Raw genomic sequence first — 24,122 nt, 5'->3', positions numbered from 1 at the left:
CAGTTTCCGAGTATCGCTACACCTACTTCATTACCTTTCCCTGCACATCCTTGTTTAACAAGAAAGCAACAAAAAGTTTCAAAACAGCAAGTAAAACAAAATGTTTGAAAATGACCATAATAAAAGACACAATCGAAGAATATTAGATTTTTAAGCGTATCCAGAAGTGTTCGTGTGAGCACATGATCACTGACAAGGCAAGGAAGAAATAAAAGGAACAGTGAAAAAAGGTCTTATATGTTATAGAATGCCAGAATGTTAAGAACTGCACAACAAGCATTCTTATAGCAAGTCTTTTATATAAACCAAAATTTCATGTGTTTTTTTTTCTATCCTTCATTTGGGTTCCCTCTCTTATGAGTGGTGTATCATCTTCAGTAAAATCAATTGAAACCAAACAACTGCATCTTGTATTTCAGTAGAAGCGAAGGATAAGAAAAAGAAGGGAGTGGTGAAGAAAGGAAACACAGAAAAGTCACAACCATCCTGAAACTAGATGTAACTAAGCAACTGGACATATGCTTCAACAAAGCAAGAAAGAAATGCAAACACATGGTGCAATGAACTTCATAGGAGATGTGTAGTATGTATTGAGATAACAGGATAGAAGTGAGATGTGATTATTACTAAGTTTTCAACTTTTTAATGATTTTTTTCCATCAGCTTTTACCTACTAATGCATGGAACTGCACAAACTGCTGACAAGTATCTCAACAATCTGCAAAAGCAAGTTAACACCACATTTCAAGACAGGTGTCACTAGTTTTTGTGATTTCATCTTAACAACAGAACACAAACCTACTTTATGAAAACAACCATGCAACTAAACACAGATGACTACTACCTACTGTGCTAATAGATTCCTTTTCACTCCAAGACCACCTGAACAACTAATTAAAGAATAAAATTATTTTACAGTTGATGAAACTTACGTTCTGTTATTTATATGGACTTAGATGTGGACACTACTCATCATGTAATAAGCCTTTATAATTTCTAGGTTCAGATAAAATGCGCTTTTAAACTTTGTAAGAGGGTGAAAGGCAATGACATAGAAAACAATGAAATTTGTCATATTAGTGTTCCACTCTAAAAAGGATCCAAAACAGACACAAAAATTGTTATAAACATGCCAACGGCTGGAACTACAGTCATGACATACAGATGAATGTAGCAAGATATTTGCCAAGATATGTACATTTTCTGCAAATCAAACACAATCAAATGAGTTTACGTGCCTCATCAAAAGGTAGGATTCAGTCCCAGTGGGTATCACATTATCCTCTGGAAAGGAATAAGCAGTACATGCTACAGACACAGACGAGACAGTATAAGGTACCAACCTATATTCTTCTTACTGTTTTGCAATAATTCATTGCACAAAAAGAGATAATTAAACAATTTATAAAAGCACATTTCAGATGATTATAAATACTGTCAGTTAAGTAGTACCAGTAGCAGATTCTAATCCCTTTTCAGAAAAGGGATGATAGTAACAGTACTTAACTTTGAAGAAGAGCAGTGACACTAACACGACACATCTCTGCCATTTCTGTGATGATAACACCACCACTTGTGCAAACCATAACCTATATAAATTAAATTTTCTGAAAAATATTAAAGGTATAAAATGTCACTGTGCAACATAAATACTTTGATGTCTGTGTATTGAAAAATTACATTGAAGTTAAATTGGTATAATTATTCAGGAAGTAATATTAATATGGATCCAAAATGGCCAGTAGTTAAAATGTAGCCACAGTCATAAAAAAGGATCCACATCACACCTGTTTCGCAACATGGATGTTAAACACAAGCAATCTGGAAGTCAAATAAAGAGGGCTGACTAGTATTTTTCTCTAAGGAAAGAAAAGAGATTAAATACATTAATAAAATATCATAACAAATTTTGTGTGTGTGTGTGTGTGTGTGTGTGTGTGTGTGTGTGTGTGTGTGTGTGTGTAGGAATATTGACATCAGACACTAGCTGTATGACAAACATTGACTATAATCGAAGGAGCAACCTTAACACTTCCAGTTGTTTCAGTGGTTATGAATACACATTGTACAATAAATTAAAAAATATGAAAATAATATTTCTAGAGAACAGGAAAACAGTGAAAGATCTTTACACACATATAAAGAAAGCAGTACAAGTATTCATGCAAAGACTAAGTTTGCATAACACTATCACAAATATCTTCAGTGATACTGTGGTAATCATTTCAGATATTGACTTCATTTGTCACACCAATCTTCTGGCAATATCAGAGTACATCAACAATTCTTCTGCTGTATAGCTTATATGCATACTTTCACAAGGAACAAAAATTATTTGCAAAGGAACTAATGAACCTCTTAGGGACTGAAAGTCTTACTTCATATCTCAGATGTCTTTGGGTTCACTTCTAGTGATCTTGCCACTATACTACCATCATATAGCAGTCCACTTATATAGTATGTGATTAAGTAAAACTTTTAAAAACAGAGTATCCACAAACGATTTGCCCCATTTATTATATACTTCAGTACCATTGAAGCAATTATGGAAGTGAAATACACAATGAGGTTGGCAGTAGCAACATTTCATTTCACCTGCAGGTTTTGGCTGTCTTTTTTATGAGATAAGATGTTCAAGTGCCTGATCTCTGTCATTGTCACACTTTGCCAGAGCTTCGGCAACACGGTCCTCAGGAAATCCTAGGTCAAGAAGCTGTGTTGTGGCCTCCAAACAACGTTCAGCTTCTTTCAGATCACATTCGTTCACTGTCAGTGCTCGTTCTGCCCTATCTCCTGGATACCCTCTCTCCTCCAGTGCTTGCACCAATAACAGGAACTCGACCATCTACAAAACAGAACTGCTGTTAGTGATGACTAACCAACTAACAAATAAATAAATTAAATAGTTCAAACCATAAGAGATATTATTGTAAGGTGTAATAATGACAATCAACGTATGTATGAAGAATTATCTGTATAATTCTTTAATCTGCCTGCTCCAAAATACTGTTCACAGCCAGAGGATTTACCACTCGAATTGTGAATACAAATATTCTTCTGCAATTAGCATAGTAGTATATGCAGAAAATCAACATACAGAGAACTAAGAAATAAAAATATCCTTCAAATTCAATTTTTAGGTTTTTACTTTCTATCAAAAAGAGAAAATTTTGAGGAAGAAGCAAGTGATCTGACACGGTTTTCAACCAGCTACAGATAGATCTCAGTTAAGTGTGCAACTTGGCAAGCATCAGATGTACATACTTCAAAGACTCTTGGACTGAACTGAAATTCCAACCTAGGATCATTACACTCTTTCCCATTTTCAATTGATTGTCTCATCAAACTGGGCATTAAATATAAATATTATAAAAGTAATTATTTTAATAAATATTTATTTAGAGATGATGATCTTTTGGAGGGCTCGCTACCTGCATACTTGTTTCTTTGAACACTAAACATATTTTGAGGATTATTCCCTGAGCAAAATACAATTCCTTGTTTTTCCTCTCTTTATCCTTACATGCTTTGGTTATATAACACAATCATGTTTACCACTACCACTGACTGTTCATGTTGCTTCCTGTCTTGCACAGATTGTCATCTGCATTTCTGTCATTGGTGGTATTGGTTTTCAGATTGTCACAACTCTGTAAACCATAACCACAACACAAGAGTTTCAATGCTTTTTGGTTATGCAGTAGTCACGAAAGCACTCTGTGGTAGATGACAGAGAGTACATAAATTCAGAACAGCAGCAAACGTAGATGCACAGAAGTAATCTCCTTAATGCTTTACTTACAGAGTTAGCAACTGGTCACAGGAAAATCATTAGGCAGCAGTTCTGAAACCTCTCAGAGCTAAACACATCATGCACATAAGAACTCATGCATGTTGTCTTCTTTCTTTTATGGCATCTTTTTCCTGCAGTCATAGCTATACAAACTGTCCATTAAACTGATCTTTGTGATTGTACGAAAAGTCTTATTATGACCAAATGTATTTCACTTTAAAATAAAGCATCTTCAGTGGTCACTGCAACAATATGGCCTTTCTTACAAATTTGTTTGCTAGGGTCACAAATAATTATTACGCTTTGGTTATCGACTATAAACAGAATCAAGCAATTATTGTTACTCAAGCGCCCCCTGCCCCCCTATACTTCTACACATGTGTGGTAGATTTTAGAACACATCACTTTCACTAACAATAATAATTTAACACTGTTTATAGAAGACAGTTAAAGCACAAGAACTACTTGTGATCCTAGCAAACAAAATTGTAAGAAACAACATATTGTTGCAGTGACCATTGAATGGGCTTTAAAGTAAAGCGAAACACATTTGGTCATAATAGACTTTTATTACAGTCGCAAAAGTCGGTGTTAACCTATATAACTCAAATAAGAATTATGTTTTGATGAAATTCAAAATTTTCATGCATATGTTGTGCTTCATACTTCTAACATACAATAAAATAGTTTAGGTCCTCCTGTCAATCTCATGAAAAAGGGAACAGCCTAAGACATACATCATTTTAAAAATGTCACCTAAGGACAAAAACGAAAAATGATTCCATTGTGTCTTGTAACACACAAACTATCTGAGACTCTAAATTACACTTTGCTTTTCAACTTTATGAAAACTGGGGGGGGGGGGGGGGGGATATCAAATGACGAATTTACAATGGTAGAAGTTGTAAAAAGTTACAGCTATTGAAAATGGTTAAAGGGAAACCTCATTAATTCCTATTTCTACTTTGTTCAGAACAGTTCCTTGAATTATTGGTTTGATGTGGGCCGCCACAAATTCCTCTCCTCTTCATCTCAGAGTAGCACTTGCAACTGATGTACTCAAATTATTTGTTGGATGTGTTTCAATTTCTGTTTTCATCTACAGTTTTTACCCTCTACAGCTCTCTCTGGTACCATGGAAGTTATTCCATGATGCCGTACCAGATGTCCTACCATCCTGTCCCTTCTACTTGCCAGCGTTTTCCATATATTCCTCCTCACTCGTTACCTTGTCAGCCCATCTAATTTTTGACTGTCTTCTTTAGCACCACATCTCAAATTTTTCATTTGTCTTCTGTTCCGGTTTTCCCACAGTCCATATTTCACTACCATAAAACGTTACGCTCCAAATGTACATTCTCAGAAATTTCTTCCTCAAATTAAGGCCTATGTTTGATACTAGTAGATTTCTCTTGGCCACAAATGTCTTTTTACCAGAGCTCATCTGCTTTTGATGTCCTCCTTGCTATGTCTGTCATAGGTTATTTTGCTGTCTAGGTAGCATAATTCCTTAACTTCATCTACTTCTTGGTCATCAAACCTGATAAGTTTCTTGTCATTCTCATTTCCAGTACTTCACATAACTTTCGTCCTTCTTCAATTTACTCTTAATCCACATGCTGTACTCATTTATACCATTCTACATCCTACATCTATACTCTGCAAACCACCGTTAGGTGCATGGCAGAGGGTATGTCCCATTACACCAGTTATTAGGGTTTCTTCCTGTTCCATTCACATATGGATCGCGAAAGAATGACTGTTTGAATACCTCTTGGAGAACTGTAGTAGATTCCTAGAGACACTAAAGCTAGTTCTGGAAACTTTGTTAATAGGCTTTTTCATGATAGTTTATGTCTATCTTCAAAAGTCTTCCAGTTCAGTTCCCTCAGTATCTCTGTTACACTCTCCCACAGATTAAACAAACCTGTGACCATTCATGCTGTTCTCCTATGTGTACATTCAATATCCCCCATTAGTCCTCTCTGATATGGGCCCACACACTTGAGCAATATTCTATCCCCCACCACTCCGTTTTATTTATTTATTTATTTTTTTGGTTGTAAAACTGCTAAGATTGCAAGTGTCCACATCATAAGAAAACACAAGCGCTAAATAAAAACCTGAGGTGAAAAAGGCAAAAACCCAATCAAGCAACTTTAAAAGAGCAGCAGCTAAGGACAAGGACATCCCTAAAGAAAATTTCTCAGAATATCGCGAAATGGCGGCGGTCCCCACCAGTGGGATCAAATTTGCATTGCCATGACTCTGTGGAAAATAAAAAGTGATACACGGTCAACAAAACACACATCATCATCTGCTAAAACATCTGACAAAGTAGACACCAGGCATAGATGTGAACATAAACAGTGAAAAAACAGGCACTGGGTCAAAAAGCGGTACACCATCAAAGGCAGAGAGCAGTACACAGAGTGTGGGACATGGTCACCACTTAATAAATGGCAGTGACTAAAATGACAGTGTCCGACAGCAGCCGGGCTAGAATGACCACCTCGTGACGTGAGGGCCTAGGGAAGTCGACCATACTATTGGGAGAGATTTAATGTCCCAGAGTTTGTTCCCCTGGAGAGAAGACCATTGTGCACTCCAAAAGGAACCTACATCACGCCGATGCACAGCAACACAAAGATCATTCATGGGAACAGAATGACTAGCAAGCTAAGGAAGAGAGCTGCAGTCTTTGCAGCAGCAGCACCAGAAGCCTCATTCCCTGGCACGCTGCCATGGCCAGGAATCCACACAGACACCACGTTGGCTCCAAAGTGTGAACTGAGTACAGCATGCGACAGATCTGATGAGTACTGAGAGAATCCGAGCAAATGAATAAATTTGGAAGCCTGTGTCGCCAGATGTACTGGTTGGCCTGATGAAGGTCATAGAGCTTTGTGGTAAAAAAATAGAGTACTAGTCAAGAAGGCAAAATAGCATCACCAAGTACAAAGACACACCTGACACAATGGTTGGTCTTGGAACTGTTGGTGTAGACAAAGACACTGTCCCCAATCTGCATACGAAGTGCAAGAAACTCACTACAATACACCAGGCCAGGACTGGTGTCCTTAGGAAGCAAATGGAATCCAAAATGAACACATACCTTGTCAAGAAGCCAGGGCAGTGTAGAGCTCACACCCATGGGGAACATGGCAGGAAGTGTAAAGCGAAGCTGTCAAAGCAGCATACGCAGTGAACTCATGGAGGCAACAGAGACAACGGGCAAAGCCCATATTGGCGGTCTAGAGAAACATCAAAAAGAGTATAGTATGGGTGACCGAGCACAGAAGACAGACAGCTCATGTGTCTGAGGAGAACATCCTGCTGGTAGGATAACAGTAAGTCAGCAGTCTCAACATAAAGACTCTCAATGAGACTAGTACAGAGGGCACCAGTGGCTAAATGTATCCCACTATGGTGGATGGCATTAAGACAACGTACGATAGACTGACGTGCACATGAATATACGATACATCCATAATCCAGTTTCGAATGGACAAGCGACAGGTATAAATGGAGGAGGATGGTCCGATCTGCTCCCCACAAGGTACCGCCAGAAGTTCATACAGACAGTCTTGTCAGTGGAAAGCCGGAAGCCATTGCTGATGCTCCATGAGTAAAGATGATCAAGACACCACTGATGACACCGTTCATGTAGACACATTAATTTTGAGAGCTGCAATAGATCACAAAGTCATCAATGAAAAGAGAGCCTGAGATACCTGGCGGGGAACAACCCATAATAGGGTTAATGTCACGTAAATTAAGACCACGCTGAGCACAGAACCCTGATGCACCCAGTTCTCTTGAATAAAAGTATCTAAAAGAGTCAAGCTCACATGTACCTTAAAAACAAAGTCTTTTAAAAATTCCAGGATAAAAAGGGGCAGGTGATCCCCACAAGCTTGATTTGTGCATAATACTGAGGATACTGTCTCCAAATCAAAAAAATGACCACAGTTTGGCACTTCCACAAAAAATTGTTCATGATATAAGTTGACAAGATGACAAGAGGATCAACTGCAGTGTGGTGCCTACGGTATCCACATTGGGCATTAGTGAGGAGATTCTTAGACTTGAGCCACCACACCATTTGACCATTAATAATACGTTCCACCGCCTTGCAGACGCTACTGGTGAGGGAAATTGGGTTGTAGTTTTAAGTAAAATGTTTGTCCTTACCAGGCATGGGAATGACAATGGCCTCACACCAGCGATTGGAAAATGTGCCATCTGTCCAACTGGGTTACATGTATGGAGGAGAATGCGTAGACCCTCGGGAGATAGGTGATGCAACATCAGAGTGTGAATGCCATCTGGTTCTGGAACAGATGACTGGGATGAAGTTAGTGCATGTTTAAACTCCTTCATAATAAAAGCAGTATTGTAACATTCACGATTCTGGGAGGAGAAAGACACTGTCCTTCTCTCCATTGCCCATTTCAGAGGGACGAAGGCAGGATGGTAGTGGGTGGAACTCGAAATATCTGCAAAATACAGACTCAAAGTGTCTGAGATACCATAGTTCACTATGGTCAGACCAGGAACTGGGGAACAAACTGCGGTTCCTGAAGGTCAATGCGTTTACCCCAAACAACTGAAGAGGGAGTAAAACTGTTAAAAGAACTGTTAAAAGAACTTTGAAAAGAAAGCCAACTAGCTTTTCCACTATCCCTGAAAATGCGGTAACACTGTGCATGTAGCTGTTTATAACAGATACAGTTTGCCATTGTGGGATGGCATCTAAAATAGTGCAGAGCTTGTCTCCACATGTGGATTGCATCGTCATATGCCTCAGTCCACCAGGGGATGGGGGCATGTCGCGGTGAGAAAGAGGTAAGAGGTATGGAACATTCTATGGCAGTAAGGACAGCATTTGTAAGGTCATCAATGCAGGGGAAATGGTGTTCACCGAAAGTGGCCAGTTAGGAGCAAAGCTGCCAGTCAGTTTTGTTAAGCTGCCAGTTGGTTGAATGCACAGATGGGATAGGCACTATCAAATGAATGTCACAAGTGCAATTGTTACTCGTGTGTGTGTCAGAGAGAACAGACCACCCGAGATGATGAGCAAGCTGAGCAGTGCAGATCAAAAAGTCCAAGTGGGAAAAGGAGTGTGTGGAATCAGAGAGAAATGTGGGTGTACCTGTGTTCAAACAGATTAGACTGAGCTGGCTAAAGATATCTACTAGGAGAGAGCCTCTCAGACAGGGGTGTTGAGATCCCCTAAGGGGGCAGTGGGCACTGAAATTACCGAGCAACAAAAAGAGAGGAGGAAGTTGAGCAATAAGTTGCAAAATGTCTGCCACAGTGGCAGCAGAAGACAAGGCTGAGTAAACATTGCAAAGAGAGAAGGTGAAACTGGGAAGGTAAAGATGGAGAGCAACAGTTTGAAGCTGGGTGTGCATGGAAATGGTGTGACTACAGACGTCATCTCGAATTAGCAATGTGACTCCCCCACACGCCGGAGTCCCTGCCTCTGGGGGTAGATCAAAATGGACTGGAGCGAACTGCCGGAGGTGAAAGTGATCATGAGGATGTAATTTTATTTCCTGGAGGCAGAAAACAACTGGGAAGTATCTGAAGCTGTGAATATTCCATTGGAGAATAAACATATCCAATGATAGACAGGAGGTGGTCAAATAAGGGGGCAGTAACTGTGGTGGCTGCCAAGTGCCAGAATTTGAACATGCACAATGACCAGGTTCAGAGGCTAGAGGATCCTCATCTATTAGTTTGACATAAGTGTATGTAATCGCCTTCAGTTGGCCAGTGAACTAGTTGTTGGCAGTGCGTCCTGGTGAAATGGAAGTCAGCCAGGTGACGGTATCGAATGGTGACACTGTTGATGAAGAACATCAAGGTGGGGAAGTGGAAGATCGTTTCGAGGTGGGCAAGTGGATGATTGTTTGCCTTTGTTTGACTGCTTAAAACCTTAGTGTTTGTCACGTGCAGACCCAGACATTGCCTGGCTAGATGTGCGCACAAAGTCATTGTATGGAACTACTAATTTTTAAATTTCCGTGTTCCTGTTTGCGAGGCATGTAATTTTGCTGGTGCAGGCAGAGGTTTGTTGGTATGGTGTGCACCCATAGCAGGTGAAGATGAGGGCGTGAGCTTCGAGCTGAACGATTTCAAAACTAGGCACTAAACTGGAAATCGCAAGTCTGCGTAGCCATCTCCTTCATAGCTCGGAGTGTAGTTAGAACTGTGCTACAATTGCCAGTGGGTGGTGTACAATGTTTGTGGCTAGCTAACATTTTCTGAGCAATATGAGTACGAACCTTGTTCTTCACCTGGATCTCCTGAACGGCTCTCTCATTGAGGTAGATTGGACAGTCACATGAGGAAGCAGCATGATCACCCTTGTAGTTGATACAGTGAGGAGGAGGAGGAGGAGGAGGAGGACATGCACCCTCATGAGCATCCCTGCCTCAGGTTATGGATTTGGCTGCATTTTCACAAGATTCATGGGTGTTGTTGTAGCACTGACATTTATAGCAATGCATGGGATTCAGGATATATAGTCTGACAGTAACGGCTTTGTAGCCACCATTAACTTTTGATGGAAGTACCACATGGTCAAATGTGAGGAAAAGAATATGGATTGGCACTAATTCTTTATCAACTCTTTTCATGACACAGTGAACTGCAGTGACTCTCTGTCAGTGAGATAGGCTGTTATTTCAGCCTCGGTCAGTCCAAGTAGCCAAGTGTATATGACACCATGGGAGGAGTTCAGAGTGTGGTGGGTCTCTACTTCAACAGGACAGCTGTGAAGAAGTGTTGCATTAAGTAGCTTCTGTGCCTGAAAAGCTCTATCCATCACCAAAAGCACGATCCCATTATGCAATCTAAAGCACGACTTCACAGGACCCCTTCTGTATAACAAACTGACTAACTGTCATGAAATTGTGAGCATCTTCCATGCACGACACCACGAGGTATTGGGGTGGAGCCAGGAGAGGTGTCTATTCTTTCATCTCAACCCATTTACGTTTGTAAGATGAGGAACTTACTGCAGAGAAATTCCCCATGATTTCCAGTGTTTCCAATGCCACACTCATTCCTGCTGTACCCACCCCTGAGGGGAGGGGGGGACAGCTCACCTGCCTTAGATGATAGCCCACACTTCAGGTCACACCTCCCAGACTCCAGACAGAAGGTTCAATTGGTATGAAGGGAGGTACCAGCTCAGGCAATCACCCCGCCCTGGGCCTGGCCTTTACCAGGGGGAATGAACGGGTCCTACTTGTCGATCTGGGGCTGGGAATCACGTGTTGCCCAGTCACCTTTTATGCATCAAACATTTGGGCTGGCCTTCATGGACGCACATGGAGGAAGAAAAATGTAAGGAAAAAGAGACCACAAATGCCAAAGCAGAGAAAGGGTAAGAAAAGGATGGACTAGGAAAGAAAGGTGGATGGACAGGATGAAACCATACACAGTTTTACCAAGAACTCTGGTTTCCTGAAGAAGGCATATGACTCATTCCCCAAGGGATGGGAAAGGAACAGGAGGGGGATAGACAATGCAGCACGGAAAGGGAAGTAGCACTGCAAAGGCTGGTGTCCTGTGGTAGCCAAGCACGTACTCACCAAAGAGTGGAGAGCCCCATGGGGTAGAACTGGTCGCATGAGCGATTTGTAAGCAATCTCCTTTGTAGGTTGATTGCACTTCCCCAATATTCTGCCAATAAAGCGACATCTACCACATGATTTACCCATGACAAACTATGTGCTCATTCCATTTCATACCCCCACAAAGTGTTACACCCAGCTATTTGTATGAGTTGGCTGATTCCAACAGTGACTCAGTGATACTCTACTTTTTCATTTTGTAAAGTGCCCAATTTTACATTTCTTAAAATTTAAAGCAAGTTGTCAATATCTGCAATACTTTGAAATCTTATCAAGATCTGACTGAATATTTATGCAACTTCTTTCTGATATTACTTCATTATAGACAACTGCACCACCTGGAAAAGGTGCGATTTTACTATTAATATTGTCTGCTAGGCCACCACAACATGAACAACAAGAGTCCCAACACACTTCCCTCGGACACACGTGAAGTTACTTCTACATCTGAAAATGACTCTTCATCCTAGATAACATGCTGCGTCCTCCCTACCAAAAAGTCCTCAACCCAGTAACAAATTTCTCTTGATACCCCATGTGATTGTACTTTTGACAATAATCATAGGTGTGTATTGAGTCAAATGCTTTTCGGAAATCAAGAAATACAGCACCTACCTGACAGCTTTGATCCAAAGCTTTCAATACATCATGTGAGAAAAGTGCGAGTTGGATTTCACATGATGGATGTTTTCGGAATCCATGCTGGTTGGCACTGAGGAGGTCATTCTGTTCAAGAAACCTAATTATGTTAGAGCTCATAATATGTTCTCAGATTCTACAGCAAATTGATGTCAAGGGTACTGAACAGCAGTTTTGTGGATCACTTCTACTACCCTTCTCATAGATGGGTGTGACCTAGGCCTTTCTCCAAGAACTGGGCACAGTTTCTTGTTCAAAGGATCTAAGCAGATTATAGTTAGAAGAAGGGTTAACTCAGCTGCAAATTCAGTATAGAATTTTACAGGGATTCCATCAGCCCCTGGAGCTCTGTTCAGCTTTAACAATTGCAACTGTTTCTCAGTGCCACTGACACTAATACTTATTTCATTCATCTTTTCAGTGCTACGAGGATTACACTGGGGCAAGTCTCCTGGGTTTTCCTTTGTAAAGGCACATTTGAAAACCAAGTTAGCACTTCAGCTTTTGCTTTGCTACCCTCAATTTCAGTTCCTTTATCAATTGCTAAGGACTGGACACTACCTCTGGTGCCACTAACAGCCTTTACATACAACCAGAATTTCTTTGGGTTCAGTGGAAGATCATTTGACAATGTTCCGCTACAGTAGTCACTGAAGGCTCTCTTGACAGCCAAACATGTTTTATTCAGTGTCTCTCTATCTATAGCCCTACACTTTGTTTCACACCTATCATGCTGTAGTTTCTGTTTCGTTACAACTTTCTTTTCAGTGCCTGTATACCATGGAGGTTCCCTGCCATTATGAGCTGTTCTACTGGGTACATATCTATCCAGTGCGTGGTCAACTATTCTTTTAAACTTAATCCATAGTTCCTCTATATGCTCCTGGCTTGTGCTGAAAGTTTCAAATTCCTCACTGAGATATGACACTACTGATTTTCATCTAGTTTACTGAACATCCAACAGGTGCTGTAATTCTTCTTCACTTTCAATGAGGATAGCAATGTCATCAGCACACTGAATTTTAATTCCATTCTAATCATCTGTCCCTGAAGCTTGCACCATTTGATACTGTCTGACACTTTTTCCAAGTCAACAAATACTATGAATGTATGTGTATTTTTCTTCAATCTTGCTTCCATTATCAACTGCAATGTCAGAACCACCTATCTGGTGCCTTTACCTTTTCTAATGCAAAACTGATCATCTGACAGATCCTAAAGTTTCTTTTTGATTCTTCTGTATATCATTCTTGTCATCAACTTGGATGCACGGACAGTTCAGTTGATTGTGCAATAATTATTGCACTTGTTGACTCCTGCAACTTTCCGATTTGTATGGATCTTTCTCTGAAAGTCTACTGGTATGTAAACTGTCTCATATATTCTATGCACCAATGTGTACTGTTAAAAGTTGCTTTGTTTTTGTTGCCAATTCTCTCCATTATTAGTACTTTTATTCAGGTAGCAGAGTAGTATTTGATATTCCTGATGCAGTATGGAAAACAATCTATGATGAGAATCATTAAATTTCAATTTAAATTCAGGCAACCACAATACATGGATCCAGTTCATTTATTAGTTACCAAGTTAACACTGAGCTGTGTACAATACTGTACTGTCTCCATTTGTGGCAAACGTAAAATAACATCAAAGAGAATTAAGGTGATACTATACATGAACAACAATATAAACTTCATATGGATGAAAGGCTGGTTGGTTGGTTGGTTTAAAAGAGAGTTAAAGGGACCAAACTACGAGGTCATCAGTCCCATGTTCCTAATAAAACAATGCCAGAAGTGTGAGAATAAAACAGATGAAATATATAAAACAACAGAAAGAAAGGAAAGACCACAGGAATGAAGGAAAGGCAACAAACACTAAAAAAGAACAAAAGAGGACAAGAGAACAACAGACATGCAAGAAACAGTTAGACGAAACTAAAACAAGGAAGCAGATTACAGTCACTGGCCAACCACGAAAATAAAAAGGAAAAGCCAACCATCCTGCAACACATTAAAACCTTCACCCTAAGAGCACTAGGGTGGAGGACACAGAGGGACAAGGACAGGCGCTAAAACTCAGATTGAATGATAAACCCACCCTCAAGGATGAAACGTAAAACCAAATCATCCAATGAGGCATTGCCTGCTAAAATCAATGATAACAAGTCCAGCAACTGAAGATGAAGTTGCAGGGCAGCCAAAGAAGGACATAGCAGAAGAATATGGGCCACTGTCAACCGGGCGCCGCACCGACACTGAGGTCAATCTTCACGGCGCAGGAGGTAGTCGTGGGTCACCCGTGCACGGCCAATTCGGAGCCTGCAGAGAACCACCCACAGAGTCCCTGCGAGATGCCCTAATCGAGGACTTCCACACATTCGTGGTCCCCTTAATGGCTCACAGTTTGTTGTGCGTACTGAGATTTTGCCATTCCGTCTCCCAAAGCTGAAAAACCTTGCGGCGTAATAATGAATGCAAGTCAGTTTCGGGGGTGCCCATCTCCATAACTGGTTTCTGTGTAGCCTGTTTGGCCATCCTGTCAGCAAGTTCATTTCCTGGGATTCCGACGTGACCAGGGGTGCAGACGAACACCACTGAATGACTAGACCGTTCCAGGCCATAGATGGACACCTGGATTGATGCTACCAAAGGATGACGAGGGTAGTACTGGTCAATAGTTTTCAGGCTGCTCAAGGAGTCTGTAAATAAAAGAAAAGACTCCCCAGGGCATGAACGGAGATACTGAACTGCACGAGAGATGGCCACCATCTCTGCAGTGAATACACGGCAGCCATTGGGTAAGGAATGCTGTTCAATACGGCCACCGTGCACGTAGGCGGAGCCAACACGACCGTCAGCCATCGAGCTGGCGGTGTAAACCACTTCAGAGCCTCGGAACACGTCAAGAATCTAGAGGAAGTGACAGTGGAGAGCCGCAGGGTTAATAGAGTCCTTAGAGCCACATGAAAGGTCCAGACGAAGCTACGGCCGAGGCGTACACCATGGAGGCATATGTGAATGGACTGCCAGTAAAGGTGGGAAAGGGAAGGACTCCAGTTCGGAGAGAAGGGTCCGCACGCGAACTGCAATTGTTAGCCCAGACCTGGGCCGCCAATGCAGGGGAAGGACTGCTGCGGGTGGGAAAAGGAGATGGTAATTCGGATGTTCAGGGGAACTACGAATGTGTGCTGCATAACTGATGAGCAGTTGTGCACGTCTGATCTGCAATGGAGGGAAACCAGCCTCCACCAGTATGCTGGTTACCGGACTCGTCCTAAAAGCTCGTTGCTAGGCGAACCCCACAGTGGTGCACAGGGTCGAGTAAACGCAACGCTGAAGGCGCTGCTGAACCATAAACCACACTCCCATAGTCAATTTGGGATTGGACAAGGGCTCCATAGAGCTACAGCAGCATACAGCGATCTGCACCCCAATTGGTGTTGCTGGAGGACACTGAGGTGCTGCAAGCACTTCTGCTTAAGCTGAGGAAGATGAGGGAGCCAAGTCAATCAAGTGTCGAAAACCAGTCCTAGGAATCAATGTCTCCACTACAGTGAGTGGATCGTAATTAAGGTAAAGGGCGGGTTCCGGGGGAACGGTACGACACCCGACACCCACAGAAGTGAATGACACACGACTTTGCGGCTGAAAACTGGAAGCTGTGGGCTAAAGCAAATGACTGCGCCTTGTGGATGGCTCCCTGTAGGCGCTGCTCAGCAACACCAGTATTGGAGCAGCAGTACGAAATGCAGAAGTTGTCTGCATACAGATAAGGTGATACGGAGGGGCTGACAGCTGCTGCTAGACCATTAATGGCCACTAAAAATAGAGAGACTCTCAATACAGAGCCCTGCGGGACTCCATTCTCCTGGATATGGATGGAACTATGGGAGGCACCAACTTGGACACAGAAAGTATGGAGTGACAGGAAGTTCTGGATAAAAATCTGGAGTGGACCCCGGAGACCCCACTCATACAACGTGGCAAGGATAAGATGTTGCCAGGCCGTGTTGTATGCTTTATGTAAGTAAAAAAATGACGGAAACCAAGTGTTGCCATCTGGGAAAGGCTGTTTGGATGGCAGACTCAGTGGACACAAGATTATCAGTGGTTGAGCGACCATGGCGGAAGCCGCCCTGACATGGTGCCAGCAGGCCACGTGACTCCAGGACCCAACCCAACCGCCGACATAACATATTTTCCAGCAGCTTACAAAGAACGTTGGTGAGGCTAATGGGCCGATACCTATCCACATCAAGCAGGTTTTTACCGGGTTTGATCACCAGAATGATTGTGCTCTCCCGCCATTGTGATGGAAAGCTGCCATCGCATGAGATCCAGTTGAAGATGACAAGATGTTGCTTGTAGTCAGATGAGAGATGTTTAATCATCTGGCTGTGGATCCGATCAGGCCCAGGAGATGTGCCAGGGCAATGTGCAAGGGCACTGAGGAGCTCCCACTCTGTAAATGGGGCATTATAGGATTCACTGCGGCATGTAGTGAATGAGAGGATGTTCCCTTCCAGTCACTGTTTGAGTGTGCGAAAGGCTGGGGGGGTAATTCTCAGACACAGAGGCTCAAGCAAAGTGCTCGGCAATTGCGTTTGTGTCAGTAGATGTGTCAGTAGATAACACGCCATTTATGGTAACACCAGGGACACCTGTTAGGGCCTGGTAGCCGAAAAGATGTTTGATCTTTGCCCAGACTTTGGACGGTGACGTATGGCACCCAATGGCCGAAACGTATCTCTCGAAACACTCCTGCTTCAGTCATTTGTTAAGGTAGGGAACACGGGCATGGAGCCGTTTAAAAGCTATGAGGTTCTCCAAGGAAGAATGCCACTTATGCCGTTATAGAGCTCACCGACACTCCTTAATTGCTTCAGTGACTTCAGGCAACCATCGAGGGACTGCTTTATGGTTCGAGCACCCTAAAGTGAGGGGGATCGTGTTTTCTGCCGCAGAAACAATTGTTGTAGTTACCCGCTCAACCATCACATCGATGTTACCATGTGGGGGAGATTCAACAGTGACAGCAGAGGTGAAAGTTTCCCAGTCCACCTTGTTTAAAGCCCATATGGGCAGACGTCCATGTGCCTGATGCTGGGGCAGCGACAGGAAGATGGGGAAGTGGTCACTACCACACAGATCATCATGTGCTCCCCAGTGGATAGATGGTTGAAGTCCTGGGCTGCAAATTGATAAATCAATGGCCTAGTAACTACCAGGAGCCACAATGAAATGTGTGGTGGCCCCAGTGTTTAAGAGGCAGAGGATGAACTGAGACAGTAAAGTTTCAACATCTCTGCCTCGGCCAGCAAGCATGGTACCACCCCATAAGGGGTTATGGGCATTAAAATCTCCCAGGAGTAGGAGAGGTTTGGGAGTTGATCAATCAGTGCAGCTAATACATTCAGGGGTACTGCACCATCTGCAGACAGTTATTTCCTGGGTCATCCTTATTCTGACAGCCACAGCTTCAAGTGACACTCGGTTATAATTGCTACGGTTCCTGTAATATCCCTTATAGCCCCGGAGGACACAGGTCCACATTGGGCCTGGAGGGCAATGCAGATAGCAGGTGTAAAACTTAACATTTGCCTCAGCTCAGCCAGGTGGTGGAAAAAACCGCCACAATTCCACTGGAAGATGACATCATCATGAGACTGGGAAGGCATGGAACATTCAATGAGGCAGTTTACGCCTCAGGGTCACCTGCTGCTACTGACTTTTTTCCTGAGCAATGTATCTACATTTTGTTTGAGTGTCTGGCGAGATCTAGGCCCTCAGCTGACACCAAAATCTCCACCCCATCCTCAGACGCAGAGCTTGTAGGTAGTGATGGTGTGGGTTCCATTGCAATTTCATTGGTCTTAGGGGTTTTCTTTTTGGATTTCTCTCGCTGCTCCTTGGGTTTCCCTGGCTGGGAGGACTTCACTGGATCAGTCTCCGGGACTGAGGATGAGTGTGAAGCCCTACAACCGGCTGCTTTTGGGCTCTTCAGCCACTGGTGGGTGTCTTCTTTCCCACTAGCATAAACCTGGGAAGGGAGTGACCCAAGGGACCCTTCCTAGCGAGAGAAGCCAAAGACAACTTACACTTCTCTGACTTAGAGGTGGGGACAGACGTCCCCAATGGTTGGGGGGGGGGGGGGGGGAGTTGCTCCCAAAGTGGGTCGTGCAGGAGCAACAGGGAAGGAAATGCCCTCCACCATCCCGGGGACAGGTGTAGTCTTCCGGCTCTGAGAGGTGACTTGGGTTGGGGGAGCTGATGGTGCCAGAACTGATGTAGCGGCGGTGTAAGACCATGTCATACGCACAGGATGCAGGCATTCAAATTTTCTCTTAGCCTCAGTGTAGGTCAGTCGGTCCAGGGTCTTTTACTCCATGATTTTCCTTCCTTTCTGGAAAGTCCTGCAGTCTGGCAAGCAAGGCGAATGGTGCTCTCCGCAGTTGACACAGATGGGAGGCGGGGCACATGGAGTATTGGAATGTGATGGGTGTCTGCAATCTTGGCATGTGATGCTGGAAGTACAGTGGGAAGACATATGGCTGAACTTCCAGCACTTAAAGCACCACATTGGGGGAGCGATATAGGGCTTTACATCACAGCGTTAGACCATCACCTTGACCTTCTCGGGCTACGTATTGCCCTCAAAGGCCAAGATGAAGGCACCGGTGGCAACCTGATTGTCCCTCGGACCCAGGTGGACACACTGGACGAAATGTGGCGTGCAGCTCATTGTTGGACTGCAAAAGAAGGTCCCTGTGAAATATGATACCCTGGACCATATTTAAGCTCTTATGGGGTGTGATGGTTACAGAAACGTCCCCCAGCTTGTCACAAGAAAGTAACTCCCGTGACTGGACAGACGATGCTGTTTTCATCAAGACTGACCCAGATCTCATTTTGGACAAGCCCACTACCTCCCCAAACTTGTCCTCTGAATGCTCAACAAAAAACTGAGGCTTCATCGTCATGGAAGATGACCCATCACCTCTCGAACATAGAAGGTACCGGGGCAAATAATATCCGCTGTCATTGTTAGCCTGACGTTCCTCCCATGGTGTGGCCAGGGAGGAGAGCGATTTGAGGTTGTTCTTCTGTGCGTTGAACTGAGCTTGGTATCGGTCAGAGACTGCTGGTGTTTCACCACCAGCAAGAGTGGATGGACTACGCTTCATAGCGTGTCATCCGCCCTGATGCCACCTACTCCAACCAGGGGCCCTCCCCACAGGTGCCACCCAGCTGCAGCAAAGGCCACCTGGCAGGATGGCCATTGCTGAGAGTCCCCAATGCCCCAGGGGGATGGGCATCTACCCCTTGGCATATGTGGGGATTTTATGATGCAGGCATCAGCAGAGCGATCCCTGCGTGGTCAGGGGGCTATAACCAACAGGGTACATGGCGGCCCCACCACAACGGACTGGCTACCATGCTGGATATCAGGTGCAAAGAAGTCCATGATCATCACCAACGCAGAAAGCGACACTGCATAGTGCACGGTGCAAACCGCACCCAGCAAGGTGTCTTCGCCCAAGAGATGGAGCATTGTCAGGACTGCAATTTGACGACAAGAAAGTGGGCTAAAGATCTCAATGCACAATGGACATAATGCACCCTGTAAGGTGCCCTTCCCCAGTTGGCTCGCTCTTTGGGAAAATTTTGAAGAATGGAGGTCAAACTCTACAGGGGACCATCGCATAAAGGCTGAAACATGTGAAACTCCTTTTAGTTGCCTCTTAAGACAGGCAGGAATATCTCAGGCCTATTCTAAACCCCAGACCTGCATGGGGAGGAAAGGCAATTGTTGTAAACCACTGCTGCTGACTTTTGCAAGTATTCCAGCATGCTCGGAAATAGGTGTAATAGACACAAATATGCGCCCACCTAATGACAGTGGCCCATGCTGTGGTATTATTTGTGACGACAAAATTTTCACTGCTTGTTTGTCTGCAGGCAATGATGACAGTGATGATGGATTAGCTCAGTAAACTGGTGCTTAATATTTAGCCATTATGGCAGACACAGAGACTGCAATGCAGCTGGACCAAATAATTCTCTATTTATTTATTTGCAAACAACTTTGGTCAAACTAATGCTGATGAAACTCCTGTGTGTTTGTGTTGCACATAACCAACATATGAAATTGGCTCAGGAGAAACTTCCCAACTGTTCAAGAGCACAAAAATCGTTTGTTTTCTTTTCCAATATATAGTCAGCATTTTTGTGAAAAAAATTATTATTATTTTTTTGTGAAATTAACATAATGTGTGTTTTTGCAGCATGCAACACATGTCATTATATTTATGACTTTCTGGCCTTTTGATTATCCAAATGACTTATGGTCCCGTATAAATGAGGTTCCACAGGACTCTCGTCTCATCCTAGAACTTAGTATACCTCCTACTGCTCTAATAGTGTGCTCATTTGAAAAAATAGCCACATAATCCTTTAAAGATGATGAGAGCACCATACATGAGTGGAGTCATACCATCTGGCAGGAAGACATCCTCAACAGTAGCATGCAGAGCACCTCAAGTATGAGAGCAGATGTCCTTCCACTAATAAATTCTCATGTGCCTTGCACCCTCAGAGCTGCACAGAACTGTACTTTTAAAATCAAGTTGTTCAATCAGGGAATACAAGTGAAAAGTTACAGACATTCTTATTGTTTTCCCATTATATTTCACCGATTGTGTCAAGCTCATGTGTATCATGATCTACTGCATATTTTTTAGTTATACAAAATTCATACAATATCATCATTTGTAAACTACATTTGTGCTTCTGCATCCCCCCCCCCCCCCCCCAAATTCAATATGTGCTTGTGCGATGAAAAATGTAGTTTTTGAGTATTTTTTGAAGCTCAGAAGTATTGTATGAAATGTATTTCATAGTAAATCAATAGTGGTGATCTAGTTTTTCCTTTCTTTGACCTGTTTGTCGTAAGTAAATGCTTGAATGTTTATGATCATGATATAAACATAGCTCTTATGAAGTCAAAAGGAGCAGAATAATATTGTGTTTATCGTATTTTAAACAGCATATGATGTTCCATTTAATCTCTCTCTTGAACAGTACTGTTTACTGTCCACACTTGTTAATTACCATTATTTCCAACAATTTTGCTAGAGACAGTCTGTGATCATAAACTTCACAAAAATTCAAGACACAAAGTCAGCTTCAAGAAAATCAGTAAACTTTATCTAAGGTTTTTATTCTGTTGTAACACAGACCACTCTCCTGGCCTTTGTCTCTTCAGTTCTTAAAAGGAACCTGCAATTCTTGTAGAGTAACAGATCATGAAACTAAAAGAAGAAAATAATCATGAAACTAAAAGAAGAAAATAAAATTAATTCAAAGTTATTTGTTTACTGTTCAGATAAATTTTGTTCCAGCCACAATGTAGCTCCACTGACAATGCTGTCCTTGGGCATGGGATGAATTAAGATGCCACACACAAGTGACTGGGAATTGCATTGACTGCTGTCAAGTGAATGGAAGCTGCTATGAATGGGCATCTTGAGCAAAATACTGAGTGTCAGGTACCAGAGATACCAAAGATACTACCCCCTCTCATTGATAATGTCACCTCTCCTGGAAATAAATGAGCTGTTACTATTCACTGACTTCACTGCGAGTGATGTGTCAGTTGTAGGTGTAGGATCTTGTATATGGGAGGCAGAGACCAAGGAGAATTCTTGAGCATTACAACAATAGCCCTTACCAAGAAGTCTGAGGTACTGTCTCATACTAAAACTGAAAGTAAGCAAGTCAGACACATACGTTTTGGGAAACATGTTGTGTCCTGTGTTAGGGGGAGTATGTGCAAAAGGCTAGGGGTCTGTTAATCATTGACAGTTTGAATGTACAGCAAATAATAGTACCTCTTATGAAAACTGTAGCAAGGGATGGGAAGGGGATCACTTGGTGCACTGTGTGTGACACTGGAGGCCACATTTAACAACTCAAGATGCTCTTCTGGCACCCACAGAGGGAACAGGAACCTACCAGCTGCAGACAGTGGTGTACATTGGAGAAAATGATTAAATTGTACGAGACCCTAAAGTATTAGTGTAAGACCCAAAGTAATGCCTCTATCAGGGAAGAATCTTAAAATTCTGATTCTCAACTGAAGAAGCTTTTGCAACAAAATCCCAGAGTTTGAAGTACTCCTAAAAAGTGGTGAAAGCACAGAAAACTAAAATATGTAAATGTGAAATTTGCTGTGATGAAGCACAATTATTACTTGATGGAATGTATCAGTCAACTGTCTGACTATTTCACCCAAAATACCCACAAGCCCTACCACAGTGCCTCCATCCCGGAAGTCTAGCATAACCTACAATCCTTGCTCAAATCTTGCTGCCCATCCCAGAACATTTACCCTAATACCATATTCCTCCTCTTATCTCAGCTCTTACTGACCAACACCTTCCACTCATTGGCCACAGCCTGACCTACCACATAAAGGACACAAATCAGCCCCTTCATCCTTGTCAACTGTTCTTACCTCATTACCACCTGGATCCCCAGAGATCACTGTTGATATCACAATCCAATACACCAACACTCCTCAGGGTCACGGGATTGCTGCTGTCAAAAATCACCTTTTCAAATATCCTACCAACTCCAAATCCACAAATTCTTCCTTTATACATCTAACTAATTATTTCATGATCCACAACTTATTCTCCTCCAAGAGAAAGATAAACAAATGATGTAGCCATGGGCAAGTGTGTGTCACCCTCATATGCTAAAAAGTCTAAGGACCATTTACAGGAAATATCCATAGCCATCCAAGATCCTAAACACCTTGTCTGGTTCAGATTCATTGAGAGTATCTTCATGATTTGGACCCAGGGCTACACATTTTATCGTTTCCCTGGAGCTTCAATACCTTCTTTCCAATCCACTTGGTCTTTCTCAGTCAAGTTTGCCACAGTCCTGGATGTTGATATCCACTTCTCTGACGGCTCCAAAAAACTTCTGTCCATATCAAGACCACTGACTATTAACATTATCTCCATTTTGTTTGCTGCCATCCCTTCCATACTAAAAACTCTTTCCCATACAGTCCAGCCACTTATGGTTGACATCTACATGATTAGCAGTCCTTTGTCAAATATTCTGAAGATCTTACTTCATCTTTCAGACAGGAACTGCCCTCCAAACCTAGTCTGCAAACAGATCTCTCATGCCATATCCACATATGCCCCTAATTCTCCAAACAGATCCAGAAACCAGATGCAAAAGGAGCAACTTCATTCTCCAGTATCATCCCAAAACAGAAAAACTTAAATCATATCCTCCACCAGGACTTTGACTATGAATCACTGTGCCCAAAAATGAGGAATACACTACCCAAAATCCTGTCCATGTGTCCAACGTGGCATTCCTCTGTCCACCCAATCTAAGAAGTATCCTTGTCCATACTTGTGCTGCAACTATTCTCAACTCCTTGCCACATGGGGCATATCTTTGTGGAAGACCCAGGAGCAAAATCTGTCCTACGCATTGATACATAACATCCTGTTCCAGGCCCATTACAGCCACATCAAGGCCACCTGTGAAAGTAGCCATGCTATATACCAGTTCTAATGTAATTTGCACTGTCTTTATGTGGATATGACCACCAACTGTCCAAAGAGAACTGACTGGTACCACATTCTAATTTCATCGCCCTGTTGCCTCTCCTTTCCTGTTGTCAGCCGTCCTACAATCCACCCTCTTTCCCCTCTCACCAAATCACACCAAGGTGACACAATCTGTGTGTGTGTGTGGGGGGGGGGGGGGGGGGGGTAGCTCTGTAGCTCTGGAGGATTATGCAGTTTACCAATTCTCATGTACATTGAACCTATAAATAAAATTTGTACAAATCAAGACAATAAGTTTCTAACTCTAATTCAGTCCATGTGAAACATTGGGAAAATTATGGCATCCAAAAATTAGAAACAGAGAACTGCATATCTGCTTAAGCCCCACACTACCATGATGAAGTGTGGAAGTTGCCTCAGGGAGCTCATACTAATTCTA

At 42.7% G+C, this 24,122-nt stretch overlaps 1 protein-coding gene across 2 annotated transcripts in view; it reads right to left on the bottom strand.

Annotated features, from left to right (window-relative positions):
• Nucleotides 1-311: 311 nt before the first annotated feature.
• LOC126095244 (ubiquitin-associated protein 1) overlaps nt 312-24,122 on the bottom strand; it is a 98,272-nt gene continuing 74,461 nt past the window's right edge. For both annotated transcript variants that reach the window (XM_049909995.1, XM_049909996.1), the window contains exon 5: nt 312-2,845. In XM_049909995.1, coding sequence (XP_049765952.1) covers nt 2,618-2,845 — 228 coding nt within the window. In that variant the 3' untranslated portion in view covers nt 312-2,617. The remainder of the gene's footprint in view (nt 2,846-24,122) is intronic.

The sequence above is a fragment of the Schistocerca cancellata genome, chromosome 8, assembly GCF_023864275.1.
Source record: "Schistocerca cancellata isolate TAMUIC-IGC-003103 chromosome 8, iqSchCanc2.1, whole genome shotgun sequence".
Taxonomy (NCBI): domain Eukaryota; kingdom Metazoa; phylum Arthropoda; class Insecta; order Orthoptera; family Acrididae; genus Schistocerca; species Schistocerca cancellata.
The sequence above is the reverse complement of the archived record's forward strand: the minus strand, read 5'-3'. Positions and strand labels throughout refer to the sequence as shown.